The following is a 20235-nucleotide window of genomic DNA, read 5'->3' as shown; positions in this document are numbered from 1 at the left end:
GCGGACTGTTGAGTACTACAAGTGTACCAAATTTCATAACTGTACGATAAACTAAGCTTTATGGAGAGGGTTTTTTTTCACTTTCTAGGGGGCGCTGTTCAGCCATTTTCTTTGCGATTTTTTTGGGACCTTTAAAATATCAAATTTTTCACCAGGCCTGACGAGTGTGCAAAATATTGTGAGTTTTGGGGTATGTTAAGGTCCCCAAAAAGCAATTCAAAGCGGCACCGGAATAATAAATAAAATTAAAGCTGCAAGCAGCGTCGTTCGGCCCTCGCAGCTCCGCGCCGCTCCGGTCTGGACGGCAGCCCGGGGCACCAGTGCACGTCTGACAGAACAGAAACGTCAACCACCCCGACACCAGAAACCGCGAATGGCCTCCTAGTCTGCACCTCACCCTGACTCAGCATCCCCTCTGAGCTCACCATTAAATTGAATATTAAGATTACGGCGTTACGCCAGAATTCGCCATGGCATCAAAGCCCCTCCCTTTCTGGAAAGCTATCAGATCTGAATGGTCATTACAGCATCATGAAGACAGTGCATGACCTTAGGGTCATGTTGACTAAATTAGAGGGGACAAATATGGGCATTTCAGCATAAAAAATAAATTCCTGTAGTCAGGGGGCGGGGCTTAGGTGATGTCAGCTGTCCACATTGTCATTGTTTACAGATATGGTCAATGATCACACAGACAAAGTTCGAAAAAGATCTGATCATGCACATGGGAGTTATTAAGTCAAGTAAAGTAATGGCGAAAGGTCAACGTTTGAGGCTTAGCCACGCCCACACCTTTCAACTTTTGAAAAATCCGACGGTTGAATTTTTTCCCCTATGTCTTAAGAGTGTATTGCAGAAGTTTGAAGGTGATTGGTGAAAAGGGCGACGGAGCATCACTCTCCAAACAATGTGTGCGAAAACCACTAAATCACGTACTTGCACCAAAATGGCCGACTTCCTGTGCGACTTTACGCTTGGCTCCAAGAGACTTTTTTGTAGGTCCTGAGACCCCACATTAGTGTACCAAATTTCGTAATCCTCAGTCAAAGCATGGCTTGGGGCTGAAAGTTTTAATGGCTCTAGGGGGCGCTATTTAAGAATATAGGCCACGCCCACAAACTTCAGCTGTCTATTTCTCTTGGAGCTCAGACTAGGATCACTCACCAGAAGTTTCGTAGCAATATCACGATAACTGAAGAAATGAGACAAACGTATTTCCATGGCGTGATGGCGATTTTCGCCATGGTCCCAAAGCCCCGCCTTTTTTCAAAACCTGCCAGTACTGGAGACCAAGTAACCTCAACTTGTCTACTGCTGTTTGCCACAGAATCCTGGTGATTGGGTAAAAGGAGTCCAGTAGGGAGCTGTGAAAAAAAGAGTAGCGTGGCGACAGGTCAAAGTTTGAGGCTTAGCCACGCCCACACCTTTCAACTTTTGAAAAATCCGACGGTTAAATTTTTTCCCCTATGTCTTAAGGGTATATAGCAGAAGTTTGAAGGAGATTGGTGAAAAGGGCGACGGAGCATCACTCTCCAAACAACGTGTGCGAAAACCACTAAATCGCGTACTTGATCCAAAATGGCCGACTTCCTGTGCGACTTTGAACTTGACTCCAAGAGACTTTTTTGTAGGTCCTGAGACACCACATTAGTGTACCAAATTTCGTAATCCTCAGTCAAAGCATGGCTTGGGGCTAATAGTTTAAATGGTCCTAGGGGGCGCTATTTCAAAACATAGGCCACGCCCACAAAATTCAGCTGTCTATTTCTCTTGGAGCTCAGACTAGGATCACTCACCAGAAGTTTCGTAGCAATATCACGATAACTGAAGAAATGAGAGACAAACGTATTTCCATGGCGTGATGGCGATTTTCGCCATGGTCCCAAAGCCCCGCCTTTTTTCAAAACCTGCCAGTACTGGAGACCAAGTAACCTCAACTTGTCTACTGCTGTTTGCCACAGAATCCTGGTGATTGGGTAAAAGGAGTCCAGTAGGGAGCTGTGAAAAAAAGAGTAGCGTGGCGACAGGTCAAAGTTTGAGGCTTAGCCACGCCCACACCTTTCAACTTTTGAAAAATCCGACGGTTGAATTTTTTCCCCTATGTCTTAAGGGTATATAGCAGAAGTTTGAAGGAGATTGGTGAAAAGGGCGACGGAGCATCACTCTCCAAACAACGTGTGCGAAAACCACTAAATCGCGTACTTGATCCAAAATGGCCGACTTCCTGTGCGACTTTGAACTTGACTCCAAGAGACTTTTTTGTAGGTCCTGAGACACCACATTAGTGTACCAAATTTCGTAATCCTCAGTCAAAGCATGGCTTGGGGCTAATAGTTTTAATGGTCCTAGGGGGCGCTATTTCAGAAAATAGGCCACGCCCACCAGATGTTCACATCAGATCTTTTGGGGGGCCGGACTAGGATCACTCACAAGAAGTTTCGTGACGATATCTTTGGAAATGACGAAATGGGAGGCAAACGTAAGGCCAAGGCGGTACGCCTGAATTCGCCGCGCCACCACAGCCCCGCCCTCTGCCGAAAACTCCCATAAAGTGACGCCAAGCAACCCCCACTTGTCTTGAGTTACCAGCTACAAATTTGTGGTGATTAAGTGAAATGGGGCAATTTGGGACCTTTCACAGTAAAACTTGATCTTTTTGGTCCTGAGGGGGCGGGGCTTGTGTGATGTCATCATCCGACCTTTCAATTTACTTTGTGGGTGGATGACGAATGACCACAGAAAGTTTGGTAACTCTATTCCATTCAGTTATGAAGTTATAGCAATTTAAATATTTTTGGCGAGTAGTCAAACTTCGAGGCCTGGCTCCGCCCCTTCAACATATACGAAAACTCAGAATCCTTATCTCATTTTGTTCGCCCATCCCTTCTGAGCAATTTTACACAATTTTTGAGACGATCGTGCGAAAAATGATCGAGCAATCCAATCAGAAACGGACCCTAAAAACGGCAAAAACGGCAAAAAATCGCCATTTCAACCCAAAATGGCCGACTTCCTGTTTGATATTGACCATGGTTGCAAGAGACTTTTCTGTGCGGACTGTTGAGTACTACAAGTGTACCAAATTTCATAACTGTACGATAAACTAAGCTTTATGGAGAGGGGTTTTTTTCACTTTGTAGGGGGCGCTGTTCAGCCATTTTCTTTGCGATTTTTTTGGGACCTTTAAAATATCAAATTTTTCACCAGGCCTGACAAGTGTGCAAAATATTGTGAGTTTTGGGGTATGTTAAGGTCCCCAAAAAGCTGTTCAAAGGGGGCACGGAATAACAAAAAATAATAATAATCAGAGCAAAAACAAGAGGCCTTCGCAGCGCTTTCGCTGCTCGGGCCTAATTAAAGCTGCAAGCAGCGTCGTTCGGCCCTCGCAGCGAAGCTGCTCGCCCTCCTTCCGCACCCCCTCCGCTCCATCCCCGACGCTCTCCAAACCCAGCTCCGCGCTTCTCCGTCCTGGCCGGCAGCCGGGGGCACCAGGGAACGTCTGGCGGAACAGAAAGTCAACCACCCCGACACCAGAAACCGTGAACGGCCTCCTCGTCCACACCTTACCCTGACTCAGCATCCCCTCTGAGCCCACCATTACACGTCTCACCACTAGGAGATACTCTATCTTTACCACACTGGTGATGCGATGTTCAGTCTCGGGCAAGTCGGAGGCTGTTTGTGGAAGTTACAGTCAAACGTAAGGTCACAGTGTCACGTCAGAAATCGCCATGGCATCAAAGCCCCTGCCTTTCTGAAAAGCTATCAGATCTGAATGGTCATTACAACATCATGAAGACAGTGCATGACCTTAGTGTCATCTTGACTAAATTAGAGGGAACAAATATGGGCATTTCACCATAAAACAGTTGACTTCCTGTAGTCAGGGGGCGGGGCTTAGGTGATGTCAGCTGTCCACATTGTCACTGTCTTCAGATGTGGTCAGTGATCACACAGACAAAGTATGAAATTGATCTGATCATGCACATGGGAGTTGTTAAGTCAAATAAGGTAATGGCGACTGGTCAAAGTTTGAGGCTTAGCCACGCCCACACCTTTATACTTATTTAAAATCCGACGGTTGAATTTTTTCCTCTATGTCTTAAGAGTATATAGCAGAGGTTTGAAGGTGATCGGTGGAAAGGGCGAGGAGATATCATTCTCCTAATAACGTGTGCGAAAACCACTAAATTGAGTACTTGGACCAAAATGGCCGACCTCCTGTGCGACATTGTGCTTGGCTCCAAGAGACTTTTTTGTAGGTCCTGGTACACTACATTAGTGTGCCAAATTTTGTGATCCTCAGTCAAAGCATGGCTTGGGGCTGACTGTTTTAATGGTCCTAGGGGGCGCTGTTTCAGAAAATAGGCCACGCCCACAAACTTCAGCTGTCCAATTCTATTAGGGGTCAGAGTAGGATCACTCATCAGAACTTGTATGGCGATGTCACAATGACTGAAGAAATGAGAGACAAACGTATTTCCATGTCGTGATGGCGAATTTCGCCATTCTTCCAAAGCCCCGCCTTTATTCGAAACCTGCCAGTACTATAGACCAAGTGACCTCAACTTGTCTGCTGCTATTCGCCACTGTTTGGTGGTGATTGGTTAAAAGGAGTCCAATAGGGAGCTGTGAAAAAAAAGAGTGGCGTGGCGACAGGTCAAAGTTTGAGGCTTAGCCACGCCCACACCTTTATACTTATTTAAAATCCGACGGTTGAATTTTTTCATCTATGTGTTAAGAGTATGTAGCCGAAGTGTGAAGGCAATTGGTGAAAAGGGCGACGGAGCATCACTCTCCAAACAACGTGTGCGAAAACCACTAAATTGCGCACTTGGACCAAAATGGCCGACTTCCTGTGCGACAATGCACTTGGCTCCAAGAGACTTTTTTGTAGGTCCTGAGACACCACATTAGTGTACCAAATTTCGTAATCCTCAGTCAAAGCATGGCTTGGGGCTGTCAGTTTTAATGGTCCTAGGGGGCGCTATTTCAGAAAATAGACCACGCCCACCGGAATTTCACATCAGATCTTTTGGGGGGCCAGACTAGGATCACTCACAAGAAGCTTCGTGGCGATATCTCTAGAAATGACGAAATGGGAGGCAAACGTAAGGCCTAAGTGGTACGCCTGAATTCGCCGCGCCGCCACAGCCCCGCCTTCTGCAGAAAACTCCCATAAAGTGAAGCCAAGCAACCCCAACTTGTCTTCAGTTACCCGCTACAAATTTGGGGTGATTATTGGAAAGGGCGAATTTTGGAAAATTTCCCAGTAAAACTTGACCTTTTAAGTCCTGAGGGGGCGGGGCTTATGTGACATCATCAATCGACCATTCATTTGTCTTCGGAGGGCGATGACAATTGTCCACAGAACATTTCTTTAACCGTAATTCTTTCATTTATGAAATTATAGCAATTTGAATTTTTTTGGCGAGTGTTCGAACTTTGAGGCCTGGCCCCGCCCCTTCAGTATTTACGAAAAGTCAATTTTATTGTCTCATTTGAATCGTCCATCGATTCTGTTCGATCTCGCACAATTTTTGAGACGATGGTGCGAAAAATGACCAAACTGTTCAACCAAATATAGACCCTAGAAATGGCCAAAACGGGGTCAAAATGGCCACTTTACTCCAAAATGGCCGACTTCCTGTTTGATATTGACCATGGTTGCAAGAGACTTTTCTGTGCGGACTGTTGAGTACTACAAGTATACCAAATTTCATAACTGTACGATAAACTAAGCTTTATGGAGAGGGGTATTTTTCACTTTCTAGGGGGCGCTGTTCAGTCACTTTTTGACGAACTTTCACATCGCCAGTGAAATACGTAAATTTCACGCACTTTCTATATTGGGCCAGAATTTGGTGACTTTTTGGATATGCTAAGACCCCCTAAAGGCCATTCAAAGACGCGGAAGAAAAAAGAATAATAATAAGAAGAAACGGAGCAGATACAATAGGCCTTCGCAGCTTCACTGCTCGGGCCTAATTAAAGCTGCAAGCAGCGTCGTTCGGCCCTCGCAGCTCTGCGCCGCTCCGGCCTGGCCAGCAGCCCGGGGCACCAGGGCACGTCTGGCAGAACAGAATCGTCAACCACCCCGACGCCAGAATCTGCAAATGGCTTCCTAGTCCGCACCTCACCCTGACTCAGCATCCCCTCTGAGCTCACCATTAAATTGAATTGTAAGGTTACGGCGTTACGCCAGAATTCGCCATGGCATAAAAGCCCCTCCCTTTCTGGAAAGCAATCAGATCTGAATGGTCATTACAACATCATGAAGACAGTGTATGACCTTAGTGTCATGTTCACTAAATTAGAGGGGACAAATATGGGTATTTCAGAATAAAAAATAGACTTCCTGTAGTCAGGGGGCGGGGCTTAGGTGATGTCAGCTGTCCACATTGTCATTTTTTACAGATATGGTCAATGATCACACAGACAAAGTTTGAAAAAGATCTGATCATGCACATGGGAGTTATTAAGTCAAGTAAAGTAATGGCGAAAGGTCAAAGTTTGAGGCTTAGCCACGCCCACACCTTTCAACTTTTGAAAAATCCGACGGTTGAATTTTTTCCCCTACGTCGTATGAGTATACAGCAGAAGTTTGAAAGTGATTGGTGAAAAGGGCGACAGAGCATCACTCTCCAAACAACGTGTGCGAAAACCACTAAATCGCGTACTTGGACCAAAATGGCCGACTTCCTGTGCGACTTTGTCCTGGCTCCAAGAGACTTTTTTGTAGGTCCTGAGACACCACATTAGTGTACCAAATTTCGTAATCCTCAGTCAAAGCATGGCTTGGGGCTATTAGTTTAAATGGTCCTAGGGGGCGCTATTTAAGAGAATAGGCCACGCCCACAAACTTCAGCTGTCTATTTCTCTTGGGGGTCAGACTAGGATCACTCACCAGAAGTTTCGTAGCGATATCACGATAACTGAAGAAATGAGAGGCAAACGTATTTCCATGGCGTGATGGCGATTTTCGCCATGCTCCCAAAGCCCCGCCTTTTTTCAAAACCTGCCAGTACTGGAGACTAAGTAACCTCAAGTTGTCTACTGCTGTTTCCCACAGAATCCTGGTGATTGGGTAAAAGGAGTCCAGTAGGGAGCTGTGAAAAAAAGAGTGGCGTGGCGACAGGTCAAAGTTTGAGGCTTAGCCACGCCCACACCTTTCAACTTTTGAAAAATCCGACGGTTGAATTTTTTCCCCTATGTCTTAAGAGTATATAGCAGAAGTTTGAAGGAGATTGGTGAAAAGGGCGACGGAGCATCACTCTCCAAACAACGTGTGCGAAAACCACTAAATCGCGTACTTGGACCAAAATGGCCGACTTCCTGTGCGACTTTGCACTTGGCTCCAAGAGACTTTTTTGTAGGTCCTGAGACACCACATTAGTGTACCAAATTTCGCAATCCTCAGTCAAAGCTTGGCTTGGGGCTATTAGTTTAAATGGACCTAGGGGGCGCTATTTAAGAGAATAGGCCACGCCCACAAACTTCAGCTGTCTACTTCTCTTGGGGGTCAGACTAGGATCACTCACCAGAAGTGTCGGAGCGATATCACGATAACTGAAGAAATGAGAGGCAAACGTATTTCCATGGCGTGATGGCGATTTTCGCCATGCTCCCAAAGCCCCGCCTTTTTTCAAAACCTGCCAGTACTGGAGACCAAGTAACCTCAAGTTGTCTACTGCTGTTTCCCACAGAATCCTGGTGATTGGGTAAAAGGAGTCCAGTAGGGAGCTGTGAAAAAAAGAGTGGCGTGGCGGCAGGTCAAAGTTTGAGGCTTAGCCACGCCCACACCTTTCAACTTTTGAAAAATCCGACGGTTGAATTTTTTTCCCTATGTCTTACGAGTACATAGCAGAAGTTTGAAGGAGAATGGTGAAAAGGGCGACGGAGCATCACTCTCCAAACAACGTGTGCGAAAACCACTAAATCGCGTACTTGGACCAAAATGGCCGACTTCCTGTGCGACTTTGCACTTGGCTCCAAGAGACTTTTTTGTAGGTCCTGAGACAGCACATTAGTGTACCATATTTCGTAATCCTCAGTCAAAGCATGGCTTGGGGCTGACAGTTTTAATGGTCCTAGGGGGCGCTATTTCAGAAAATAGGCCACGCCCACCGGATGTTCACATCAGATCTTTTGATGGGCCGGACTAGGATCACTCACAAGAAGTTTCGTGACGATATCTTTGGAAATGACGAAATGGGAGGCAAACGTAAGGCCAAGGCGGTACGCCTGAATTCGCCGCGCCGCCACAGCCCCGCCCTCTGCCGAAAACTCCCATAAAGTGACGCCAAGCAACCCCCACTTGTCTTGAGTTACCAGCTACAAATTTGTGGTGATTAAGTGAAATGGGGCAATTTGGGACCTTTCACAGTAAAACTTGATCTTTTTGGTCCTGAGGGGGCGGGGCTTGTGTGATGTCATCATCCGACCATTCAATTTACTTTGTGGGTGGATGACGAATGACCACAGAAAGTTTGGTAACTCTATTCCATTCAGTTATGAAGTTATAGCAATTTAAATATTTTTGGCGAGTAGTCAAACTTCGAGGCCTGGCTCCGCCCCTTCAACATATACGAAAACTCAGAATCCTTATCTCATTTTGTTCGCCCATCCCTTCTGAGCAATTTTACACAATTTTTGAGACGATCGTGCGAAAAATGATCGAGCAATCCAATCAGAAACGGACCCTAAAAACGGCAAAAACGGCAAAAAATCGCCATTTCAACCCAAAATGGCCGACTTCCTGTTTGATATTGACCATGGTTGCAAGAGACTTTTCTGTGCGGACTGTTGAGTACTACAAGTGTACCAAATTTCATAACTGTACGATAAACTAAGCTTTATGGAGAGGGTTTTTTTTCACTTTGTAGGGGGCGCTGTTCAGCCATTTTCTTTGCGATTTTTTCGGGACCTTTAAAATATCAAATTTTTCACCAGGCCTGACAAGTGTGCAAAATATTGTGAGTTTTGGGGTATGTTAAGGTCCCCAAAAAGCTGTTCAAAGGGGGCACGGAATAACAAAAAATAATAATAATCAGAGCAAAAACAAGAGGCCTTCGCAGCGCTTTCGCTGCTCGGGCCTAATAATAATCAGAGCAAAAACAAGAGGCCTTCGCAGCGCTTTCGCTGCTCGGGCCTAATAATTAAAGCTGCAAGCAGCGTCGTTCGGCCCTCGCAGCGAAGCTGCTCGCCCTCCTTCAGCACCCCCTCCGCTCCATCCCCGACGCTCTCCAAACCCGGCTCCGCGCTTCTCCATCCTGGCCGGCAGCCGAGGGCATCAGGGCATGCCTGTCGGAACAGAAAGTCAGCCACCCCAACACCGGAAACCGTGAAAGGCCTCCTCGTCCACACCTCACCCTGACTCAGCATCCCTTCTGAGCCCACCATTACATGTCTCACCCCTAGGAGATACTCTATCTTTACCACACTGGTGATGTGATGTTCAGTCTCGGGCAAATCGGAGGCTGTTTGTGGAAGTTACAGTCAAACGTAAGGTCACAGCGTCACGCCAGAAATCGCCATGGCATCAAAGCCCCTCACTTTCTGAAAAGCTATCAGATCTGAATGGTCATTACAACATCATGAAGACAGTGCATGACCTTAGTGTCATCTTGACTAAATTAGAGGGGACAAATATGGGCAGTTCACCATAAAACAATAGACTTCCTTTAGTCAGGGGGCGGGGCTTAGGTGATGTCAGCTGTCCACATTGTCACTGTCTTCAGATGTGGTCAGTGATCACACAGACAAAGTATGAAATTGATCTGATCATGCACATGGGAGTTATTAAGTCAAATAAAGTAATGGCGACTGGTCAAAGTTTGAGGCTTAGCCACGCCCATACCTTTATACTTATTTAAAATCCGACGGTTGAATTTTTTCCTCTATGTCTTAAGAGTATATAGCAGGAGTTTGAAGGTGATCGGTGGAAAGGGCGAGGAGATATCATTCTCCTTATAACGTGTGCGAAAACCACTTAATTGAGTAATTGCACCAAAATGGCCGACCTCCTGTGCGACATTGCGCTTGGCTCCAAGAGACTTTTTTGTAGGTCCTGAGACACTACATTAGTGTGCCAAATTTTGTGATCCTCAGTCAAAGCATGGCTTGGGGCTGACTGTTTTAATGGTCCTAGGGGGCACTGTTTTGGAAAATAGGCCACGCCCACAAACTTCAGCTGTCCAATTATATTAGGGGTCAGAGTAGGATCACTCATCAGAAATTGTGTGGCAATGTCACAATGATTGAAGAAATGAGAGACAAACGTATTTCCATGGCGTGATGGCGAATTTCGCCATGCTCCCAAAGCCCCGCCTTTATTCGAAACCTGCCAGTACTATAGACCTAGTGACCTCAACTTGTCTGCTGTTATTTGCCACTGTTTGGTGGTGATTGGACAAAAGGAGTCCAATAGGGAACTGTGAAAAAAAGAGTGGCGTGGCGACAAGTCAGAGTTTGAGGCTTAGCCACGCCCACACCTTTATACTTATTTAAAATCCGACGGTTGAATTTTTTCATCTATGTCTTAAGAGTATATAGCAGAAGTGTGAAGGCGATTGGTGAAAAGGGCGACGGAGCATCACTCTCCAAACAACGTGTGCGAAAACCACTAAATCACGCACTTGGACCAAAATGGCCGACTTCCTGTGCGACTTTGCACTTGGCTCCAAGAGACTTTTTTGTAGGTCCTGAGACACTACATTAGTGTACCACATTTCGTAATCCTCAGTCAAAGCATGGCTTGGGGCTGTCAGTTTTAATGGTCCTAGGGGGCGCTATTTCAACAAATAGACCACGCCCACCGGAATGTCACATCAGATTTTTTGGGGGGCCGGACTAGCATCACTCACAAGAAGTTTCGTGGCGATATCTCTAGAAATGACGAAATGGGAGGCAAACGTAAGGCCTAAGTGGTACGCCTGAGTTCGCCGCGCCGCCACAGCCCCGCCTTCTGCAGAAAACTCCCATAAAGTGACGCCAAGCAACCCCAACTTGTCTTCAGTTACCTGATACAAATTTGGGATGATTATTTGAAAGGGCAAATTTTGGAAAATTTCCCAGTAAAACTTGACCTTTTAAGTCCTGAAGGGGCGGGGCTTATGTGACATCATCAATTGACCATTCATTTGTCTTCGGGGGGCGATGATGATTGTCCATAGAAAGTTACTTTAACTGTAATTCTTTCATTTATGAAATTATAGCAATTTGAATTTTTTTGGCGAGTGCTCGAACTTTGAGGCCTGGTCCCGCCCCTTCAGTATTTACGAAAAGTCAATTTTATTGTCTCATTTTAATCGTCCGTCGCTTCTGTTCGATCGCACACTATTTTTGAGACGATCGTGCGAAAAATGACCAAACTGTTCAACCAAATATAGACCCAAGAAATGGCCGAAACAGGGTCAAAATGGCCACTTTAGTCCAAAATGGCCGACTTCCTGTTTGATATTGACCATGGATGCAAGAGGCTTTTCTGTGCGTATTGTTGAGTTCTACAAGTGTACCAAATTTCATAACTGTACGATAAACTAAGCTTTATGGAGAGGGGTATTTTTCACTTTCTAGGGGGCGCTGTTCAGCCATTCTTTTATGAACTTTCACATTGCCAGTGAAATACGTAAATTTCACGCACTTTCAATATTGGGCCAGAATTTGGTGACTTTTTGGATATGCTAAGACCCCCTAAAGGCCAGTCAAAGACGCGGAAGAAAAAAGAAAGAAAGAAAGCGTAATAATAAACGGAGCAGATACAATAGGCCTTCGCAGCTTCACTGCTCGGGCCTAATAATCAGAGCAAAAACAAGAGGCCTTCGCAGCGCTTTCGCTGCTCGGGCCTAATTAAAGCTGCAAGCAGCGTCGTTCGGCCCTCGCAGCTCTGCACCGCTCCTGCCTGGCCGGCAGCCCGGGGCACCAGGGCACGTCCGCAGAACACAAACGTCGACCACCCCAACACCAGAAACTGCTAACGGCCACCTTGTCCGCAACTCACCCTGACTCAGCATCCCCTTTGAGCCCACCATTATATTTTATGTCTCACCACTAGGGAATCCTCTATCTTTACCACACTGGTGGTGTGATGACAGTGACCAACTTTAATGCTATTCTGACCATGCTTTTTAAAGTTATCGAAGGATAACGTTATCTAGGTGGCGCTGTGACCAACTACAGAAAAGTCCCATTGAGGTCAGCTTTGGTGACATTATATAACATTCACCAACCGTTTGTGCCTCATTGGCTAAAGGGCATGATTGTTCATTGCCATATTCAGTTTCGGGCAAATCGGAGGCCGTTTGTGGAAGTTACAGTCAAATGTAAGGTCATGGCGTCACGCCAGCATTCACCATGGCATCAAAGCCCCTCCCTTTCTGGAAAGCTATCAGATCTGAATGGTCTTTAAAACATCATGAAGACACTGTATGACCTGAGTGTCATTTTCACTAAATTAGAGGGGACAAAAATGGGCATTTCACCATAAAACAATAGACTTCCTGTTGTCAGGGGGCGGGGCTTAGGTGATGTCAGCTGTCCACATTGTCGTTGTCTTGAGATGTGGTCAGTGATCACACAGACAAAGTTTGAATTAGATCTGATCATGCACATGGGAGTTATTATTTCAAGTAATGTCATGGCGAAAGGTCAAAGTTTGAGGCTTAGCCACGCCCACACCTTTATACTTATTTAAAATCCGACGGTTGACTTTTTCCCCTTTGACTTAAAAGTACATAGCATAAGTTTGAAGGTGATCGATGTAAAGGGCAACGGGCCATCAATGTCCAAACAACGTGTGCGAAAACCACTAAATCGAGAACTTGGACCAAAATGGCCGACCTCCTGTGCGAAATTGCGCTTGGCTCCAAGATACTTTTTTGTAGGTCCGGAGACCCTACATGAGTGTACCAATTTTCGTAATCCTCAGTCAAACCTTGTCTTGGGGCTGACAGTTTTAATGGTCCTAGGGGGCGCTATTTCAGAATATAGGCCACGCCCACAAATCTCAGATGCCCATTTCTATTGGGGGTCAGACTAGGATCACTCACCAGACATTTTGTGGCGATGTCACGATAATTGAAGAAATGAGAGGCAAACGTATTGCCATGGCGTGATGGAGAATTTCGCCATGCTCCCAAAGCCCCGCCTTTTTTCAAAACCTGCCAGTACTGTAGACCAAGTGACCTCAACTTGTCAGCTGCTATTTACAAGATATTCCAGGTGATTGGGTAAAAGGAGTCCAATAGGGAGCTGTGAAAAAAAGAGTGGCGTGGCGAAAGGTCAAAGTTTGAGGCTTAGCCACGCCCACACCTTTATACTTATTTAAAATCCGACGGTTGAATTTTTTCCTCTATGTCTTAAGAGTATATAGCAGAAGCTTGAAGGTGATTGGTGAAAAGGGCGACGGACAATCACTCTCCAAACAACGTGTGTGAAAACCACTAAATCGCGCACTTGGACCAAAATGGCCGACTTCCTGTGCGACTTTGCACTTGGCTCCAAGAGACTTTTTTGTAGGTCCTGAGACACCACATTAGTGTACAAAATTTTGTAATCCTCAGTCAAAGCATGGCTTGGGGCTGACAGTTTTAATGGTCCTAGGGGGCGCTAATACAGAAAATAGGCCACGCCCACAAACTTAAGCTGACCTTTTCTATTGGGGGTCAGACTAGGATCACTCACAACAATGGTCGAGGTGATATCACGATAAATGAAGAAATGAGAGGCAAACGTATTTCCATGGCGTGATGGCGAATTTCGCCATGCTCCCAAAGCCCCGCCTTTTTTCAAAACCTTCCAGTACTGGAGACCAAGTGACCTCAACTTGCCTGCTGCTATTTACCAGAGATTCCTGGTGATTGGGTAAAAGGAGTCCAATAGGGAGCTGTGAAAAAAAGAGTGGCGTGGCGAAAGGTCAAAGTTTGAGGCTTAGCCACGCCCACACCTTTATACTTATTTAAAATCCGACGGTTGAATTTTTTCCTCTATGTCTTAAGAGTATATAGCAGAAGCTCGAAGGCGATTGGTGAAAAGGGCGACGGAGCATCACTCTCCAAACAACGTGTGTGAAAACCACTAAATCGCGCACTTGGACCAAAATGGCCGACTTCCTGTGCGACTTTGCACTTGGCTCCAAGAGACTTTTTTGTAGGTCCTGAGACACCACATTAGTGTACCAAATTTCGTAATCCTCAGTCAAAGCATGGCTTGGGGCTGACAGTTTTAATGGTCCTAGGGGGCGCTAATACAGAAAATAGGCCACGCCCACAAACTTAAGCTGACCTTTTCTATTGGGGGTCAGACTAGGATCACTCACAACAATGGTCGAGGTGATATCACGATAAATGAAGAAATGAGAGGCAAACGTATTTCCATGGCGTGATGGCGAATTTCGCCATGCTCCCAAAGCCCCGCCTTTTTGCAAAACCTTCCAGTACTGGAGACCAAGTGACCTCAACTTGCCTGCTGCTATTTACCAGAGATTCCTGGTGATTGGGTAAAAGGAGTCCAATAAGGAGCTGTGAAAAAAAGAGTGGCGTGGCGAAAGGTCAAAGTTTGAGGCTTAGCCACGCCCACACCTTTATACTTATTTAAAATCCGACGGTTGAATTTTTTCCTCTCTGTCTTAAGACTATATAGCAGAAGTTTGAAAGTGATTGGTGAAAAGGGCGACGGAGTATCACTCTCCAAACAACGTGTGTGAAAACCACTAAATCGCGCACTTGGACCAAAATGGCCGACTTCCTGTGCGACTTTGCACTTGGCTTCAAGAGACTTTTTTGTAGGTCCTGAGACACCACATTAGTGTACCAAATTTCGTAATCCTCAGTCAAAGCATGGCTTGGGGCTGACAGTTTTAATGGTCCTAGGGGGCGCTATTTCAGAAAATAGGCCACGCCCACCAGATGTTCACATCAGATCTTTTGGGGGGCCGGACTAGGATCACTCACAAGAAGTTTCGTGACGATATCTTTGGAAATGACGAAATGGGAGGCAAACGTAAGGCCAAGGCGGTACGCCTGAATTCGCCGCGCCGCCACAGCCCCGCCCTCTGCCGAAAACTCCCATAAAGTGACGCCAAGCAACCCCCACTTGTCTTGAGTTACCAGCTACAAATTTGTGGTGATTAAGTGAAATGGGGCAATTTGGGACCTTTCACAGTAAAACTTGATCTTTTTGGTCCTGAGGGGGCGGGGCTTGTGTGATGTCATCATCCGACCATTCAATTTACTTTGTGGGTGGATGACGAATGACCACAGAAAGTTTGGTAACTCTATTCCATTCAGTTATGAAGTTATAGCAATTTAAATATTTTTGGCGAGTAGTCAAACTTCGAGGCCTGGCTCCGCCCCTTCAACATATACGAAAACTCAGAATCCTTATCTCATTTTGTTCGCCCATCCCTTCTGAGCAATTTTACACAATTTTTGAGACGATCGTGCGAAAAATGATCGAGCAATCCAATCAGAAACGGACCCTAAAAACGGCAAAAACGGCAAAAAATCGCCATTTCAACCCAAAATGGCCGACTTCCTGTTTGATATTGACCATGGTTGCAAGAGACTTTTCTGTGCGGACTGTTGAGTACTACAAGTGTACCAAATTTCATAACTGTACTATAAACTAAGCTTTACGGAGAGGGGTTTTTTTCACTTTGTAGGGGGCGCTGTTCAGCCATTTTCTTTGCGATTTTTTTGGGACCTTTAAAATATCAAATTTTTCACCAGGCCTGACAAGTGTGCAAAATATTGTGAGTTTTGGGGTATGTTAAGGTCCCCAAAAAGCTGTTCAAAGGGGGCACGGAATAACAAAAAATAATAATAATCAGAGCAAAAACAAGAGGCCTTCGCAGCGCTTTCGCTGCTCGGGCCTAAAAAATAATAAACAGAGCAAAAACAAGAGGCCTTCGCAGCGCTTTCGCTGCTCGGGCCTAAATAATAATAAACAGAGCAAAAACAAGAGGCCTTCGCAGCGCTTTCGCTGCTCGGGCCTAAATAATAATAAACAGAGCAAAAACAAGAGGCCTTCGCAGCGCTTTCGCTGCTCGGGCCTAAAAAAATAAAAAATAAAGTTAACAGCTGAAATAGCAGGAGATAATGCAATTAGAGAGAAATTGTAGACAAAGTAGTCGAGTGTGGAAAGTAGTCAGTATATCCTCCAGCAGTCTAAGCCTATAGCAGCATAACTACAGAGATAACTCTGGATAACCTAGCCGTTAAGATGGAGGCATGTTGGATGCAGGGCAAGGGAGAGCCACTTTTACTGACTACTCTCCACTGTACACTCCACCTCCCTCTACTCCCCCGCTCGTCCAGATCTGGGCTAACATCAGATTTTAATTTTAGGCCCTACCAAATAAAAATGTTTTAGTGCTTGGATCAATTCTTTTTACTTTATAGATGCTTCTAATTGGTAAAATCACTTTCTGTTCTGCAGATTTCTCACAAGCTGTTTGGACGTCAGACGAAGTGGACGTGCTGCTCACGCGGTGGGCAGAGGAGTGTGTCCAGAAGCGCCTAGCAGTCAGTCAGGAGGATGAGAGCGTGTACGCTCAGCTGAGTTCAGAGCTCGCCACTCAGGGCTTTGATAAGACCGCTAACCAATGCCAGACAAAAGTGAGGCTTCTTAAGCAGGAGTATGAAAGAATTAGGGAGCAAAATGACTCAAAAGAACTCAGCTGGTTTGCTCTGATGGATGACGTTTACGGTCGTGCCAAACCAAAGACTGTGGGTAAACCAGCAGCTATGGTCACTGAGTCAGAGTGTGGATCTGTGCGGAGATCAGAGCCTGACTCAGCAGAACCATCAGAAGGTACGAAACAACCACATCAGATCACTTCATTTTAGCTGTTTCCGCTTCATTGTGTTTTTGTGATGAACATCCAAAATGAGCTAAATGCAAAGAAAAGGTGTAAAAGTACTGAATTAATTCTTGCTGCGTTTCCAGGTTACCGTTTGTCCATCCCGTCTTTGTGCCTCCTGATTCCGACCCTTCGCCTGATGTCCGCCTTCGCCTGGCAGGTGGTCCAGTGTTGTAATGTGGTTCATTATAGGAAAGTGGAGGAGCTGGTGGTGCTGGTGACGGAGCTGGCTCCAGAGCTGCTCACAGCCAGAGAAAGAGTTCAGCTCCTGCTCAGACTCAGAGCGAGGGTAAGAGGCCGGATCTCATTCTCCTAAACAATCACTTCAAAAGGATTTACTGGGTAAACTATGCAATCTTTGTTAAGAAGCTCTTTCTGTCCGTTTCAGCTTGTGCTGGAGTTGTGTCGTAGTGAGAGCACCGCCACGCCGCTGCACGTCCAGCCCCATCTGGATGTCATTTTAAACCTGAAGATGAGCTCTGGCTGTGATCAGGAGGTCGGTCTCGGATATCAGCTTTAAGCCTTTGTAACATCCTGCAGCATCTTTTTCATTCACCCATTCAAGCACTCGCTCTTTCTTTACCTCCATTGCTCCTGTCTTTGTTTTTCACTCCGGTAGGACTTTGAGGAGCTGGAGAAGTCCAAAACTAACTTCGTGGAGGTTGTTCAAACTTTGTTTCAGGACCCAGAAGAAAGGGAGAGGTTTTTCACGGTGAGACTCTTAATAACTGTTTTCTTTTCTTTTTGTCATGAAAGTCAACCTGGCAACTGTAAAGGGAGCCTAACCCCTTCTTTCCACCGGAGCTGTCAGCAGCACGTCATAGCTGCTGATAGGAACTGCTGTGGTCAACAGAACTTTTTCCACCGGAGCCGTCAGCAGCACGTTACTGCAGCAGCACGTCATAGCTGCTGATAGGAACCGCTGTGGTCAACAGAACCTTTTCCACCGGAGCCGTCAGCAGCGCGAGTCGGCCGCATCTCAGGAGCAGCATGTCACGGCCCTTACGCGCAGGTTCTTTTTTCTACGAGCGACGCCTCTGAAACGGGTCAAGTTCGACATTTTTGGGGAAGGAAAGACAGGAAATCGGACGCGGAAACGGAGCGAAGCTCTCAAGATTTTCAGAATAAAGAAACGTACTGCCTTCCGGTTGCTTTACTTTCAAAAAAAGTTACAAACTGTGCGGCCCCGTGAGAAGTTACCACCTAGCTAGCGGTCTCCTTTGTTTTTCAGGTCCATATTGGCAATTATAAAATGGACAGAACATAAAACACAAACCTTTTGGATTCATGTTGTAATTTTCTCCTGCTTGTTGTTGTGTTTACTGACGAAGTTACATGATTGACTTCGTGCTATGTCGGTGACAGCGGCTCCCCTGCTGCTTCACGTCTCATGGGAAGGGCCAAGCAGCAGCTTACGCGAGCAAGACGTGCTGCTGCAGTAAAGCCTGGTTCATGCTTCTCCATCAGCTCTGCAAGGCACAGACACGCACGGACTGACGGAAGCGTTTTGCTCTCATACTTCTCCGTCTCCTGGAGAATGTTGCAAAGCAATTCCCCACCAGGACAACAGAGGGCGTAGCGTTGTTCTGTGGTATCCTGTCATGTATCCGGTCTAAGATAGTGTGTTTATATTGTGGGGGGTTTTTTTGTATATAAGAGACTTTTTAATAGACAAATTTGTCTCTCATTCTCCTCCACCTCTTCATGCGCTCCCCACCTCTAAACCCAGGTTTCCTGTCATTTCCGTCCACAAATAAAAAGCTTGCTGCGCATCTTTTCACTCCTCCAGTCACGGGGGAATTAAACGTTCATATTTTTAGAGTTTTTTTCGCGAGGTATTCTTCAAGCTGCTCCGTGTCTGCCGCTTGTTATCCTCGGCTCTCTTTATGTTTTTGAGGGCGCAATGGCGGCGCTGTAAACAACAGCGGCGTCCTGACCAATCACAAGCTTGCGTTGTCCGTCTCGACTGACGGATGTTTAGAAAAGAGAGTTCGACTCCGTCCGTACTTGCGGAGCTCTCCGGCAGGCATGCAAGGACGTTGAGTGTCTCCGCACTGACGCAGACGGAGAAGCATGAATCAGGCTTAACGTGCTGCTGGCGGCTCCGGTGGGAAGAAGGGGTAAGTCTCCTCCCCGTCTGGTCAGCTGATTGGACCCGGAGCAAAGAAAAACTGTATGGAAGTCAATGGGGCTATAAAAGATATTCTCTAATCTGCTTTGCCTCACGCCCTGAATCACACATATTGTTTCAATTTAAATGAAGAGTAATGATGTGTTTCTACTATGTCATGTAGGTTGAGGTTTATTGGCTTGTTGAGATTCATTATCAAATGACTACAAATCACACGTCACATATATGACGTCACCGTACAATCGCTTCTCCTGCAACGTAGCTGCTACTTACCACATGGCCAGATATTCAGTGGTTCTTTTGCCCTGAATAAATTATTCAAAGCTCTCTAAACTCGGAGCCTTTCTCCTCCTCCTTCTCTTCGTGGCTGGTTCGATGACATCAATTTGGTGAGACAGTCACTTGTAGTCTGCTACGTCTTTTCACACAAACCCTAAAATAACTTTTGCTGCCTGTCAAAAAGGAGCACTTAGTTATCATCAAAATGTGTCTTTAAAATTCACAGACATCCAATATTAAAATCATGGTACTGCATATCAAATGAGACCAGAAAATAACATCTTCTCATAGACCCATGGTCCAGAATAGATGGGCGTGACTTTGGCTCCCTATTCATATCTTCCAGGAGGTCTTCCCCATCCATTACGGCCAACAATATGAAGCCACGTTACAATCACTAGTGTGGAAATTCATCTCCAGACTGGACAGCCTGCTGCCCATCCCTGACATAAAACAGGTGGATCAAAAAAGTAGTTTAATTATTGTAATTTTCATTTTATTGAAAAAGATGGCTGAATGCTATTGTTACTAAATAGGTTGAATCTTTTTGGCTTTTTAACATTTCTAATGTGATTTGCAGACAGCTGAGTGGCTCAGCAGCACCCCCTCTGTCTTGGAAGAATGTGGACAACTGGTTTTAGAGCGGGAACAGCTAAAGGAGCTGTTGGACTTCCACCAGAAACAAACTAAATACAAATGTAAGCAAAACATTTTATAAACTTTTCTAAATATTCCCTAAATGAGCTTACATAATTGTCTCTGAAGCACTGTTGTTTTGTGCTGCCTTCTTAGTTTTAGTCGACAAAGATTTTGGCTTTTAGTTTTACAAAAAATTAAAGGGAGTATTCTTTTAGAAGTTCTGGGAACGTTACTTTTTAAAAGTAATTAGTTATAGTTACTGATTACTTTGTCAAAATGTAACTCAGTTACTTACCAAGTTACAAGATTATAAAGGTGAATGAAT

General features: G+C 45.6%; 1 protein-coding gene across 2 annotated transcripts in view; it reads left to right on the top strand.

The window, feature by feature from the left end:
• si:dkey-14d8.1 (uncharacterized) overlaps positions 1-20235 on the top strand; it is a 77233-nt gene that overhangs the window by 52915 nt on the left and 4083 nt on the right. For both annotated transcript variants that reach the window (XR_011519658.1, XM_070548993.1), the window contains exons 4-9: positions 16438-16812; positions 16948-17150; positions 17250-17357; positions 17481-17573; positions 19618-19728; positions 19852-19969. Coding sequence is in view for 1 of the 2 variants with exons in the window: in XM_070548993.1 (XP_070405094.1) it covers positions 16438-16812; positions 16948-17150; positions 17250-17357; positions 17481-17573; positions 19618-19728; positions 19852-19969 (1008 nt within the window). In the remaining variant the exon portion in view is untranslated. The remainder of the gene's footprint in view (positions 1-16437; positions 16813-16947; positions 17151-17249; positions 17358-17480; positions 17574-19617; positions 19729-19851; positions 19970-20235) is intronic.

Source organism: Nothobranchius furzeri, chromosome 1 (genome assembly GCF_043380555.1).
Source record: "Nothobranchius furzeri strain GRZ-AD chromosome 1, NfurGRZ-RIMD1, whole genome shotgun sequence".
Classification (NCBI taxonomy): domain Eukaryota; kingdom Metazoa; phylum Chordata; class Actinopteri; order Cyprinodontiformes; family Nothobranchiidae; genus Nothobranchius; species Nothobranchius furzeri.
The sequence above is the reverse complement of the archived record's forward strand: the minus strand, read 5'-3'. Positions and strand labels throughout refer to the sequence as shown.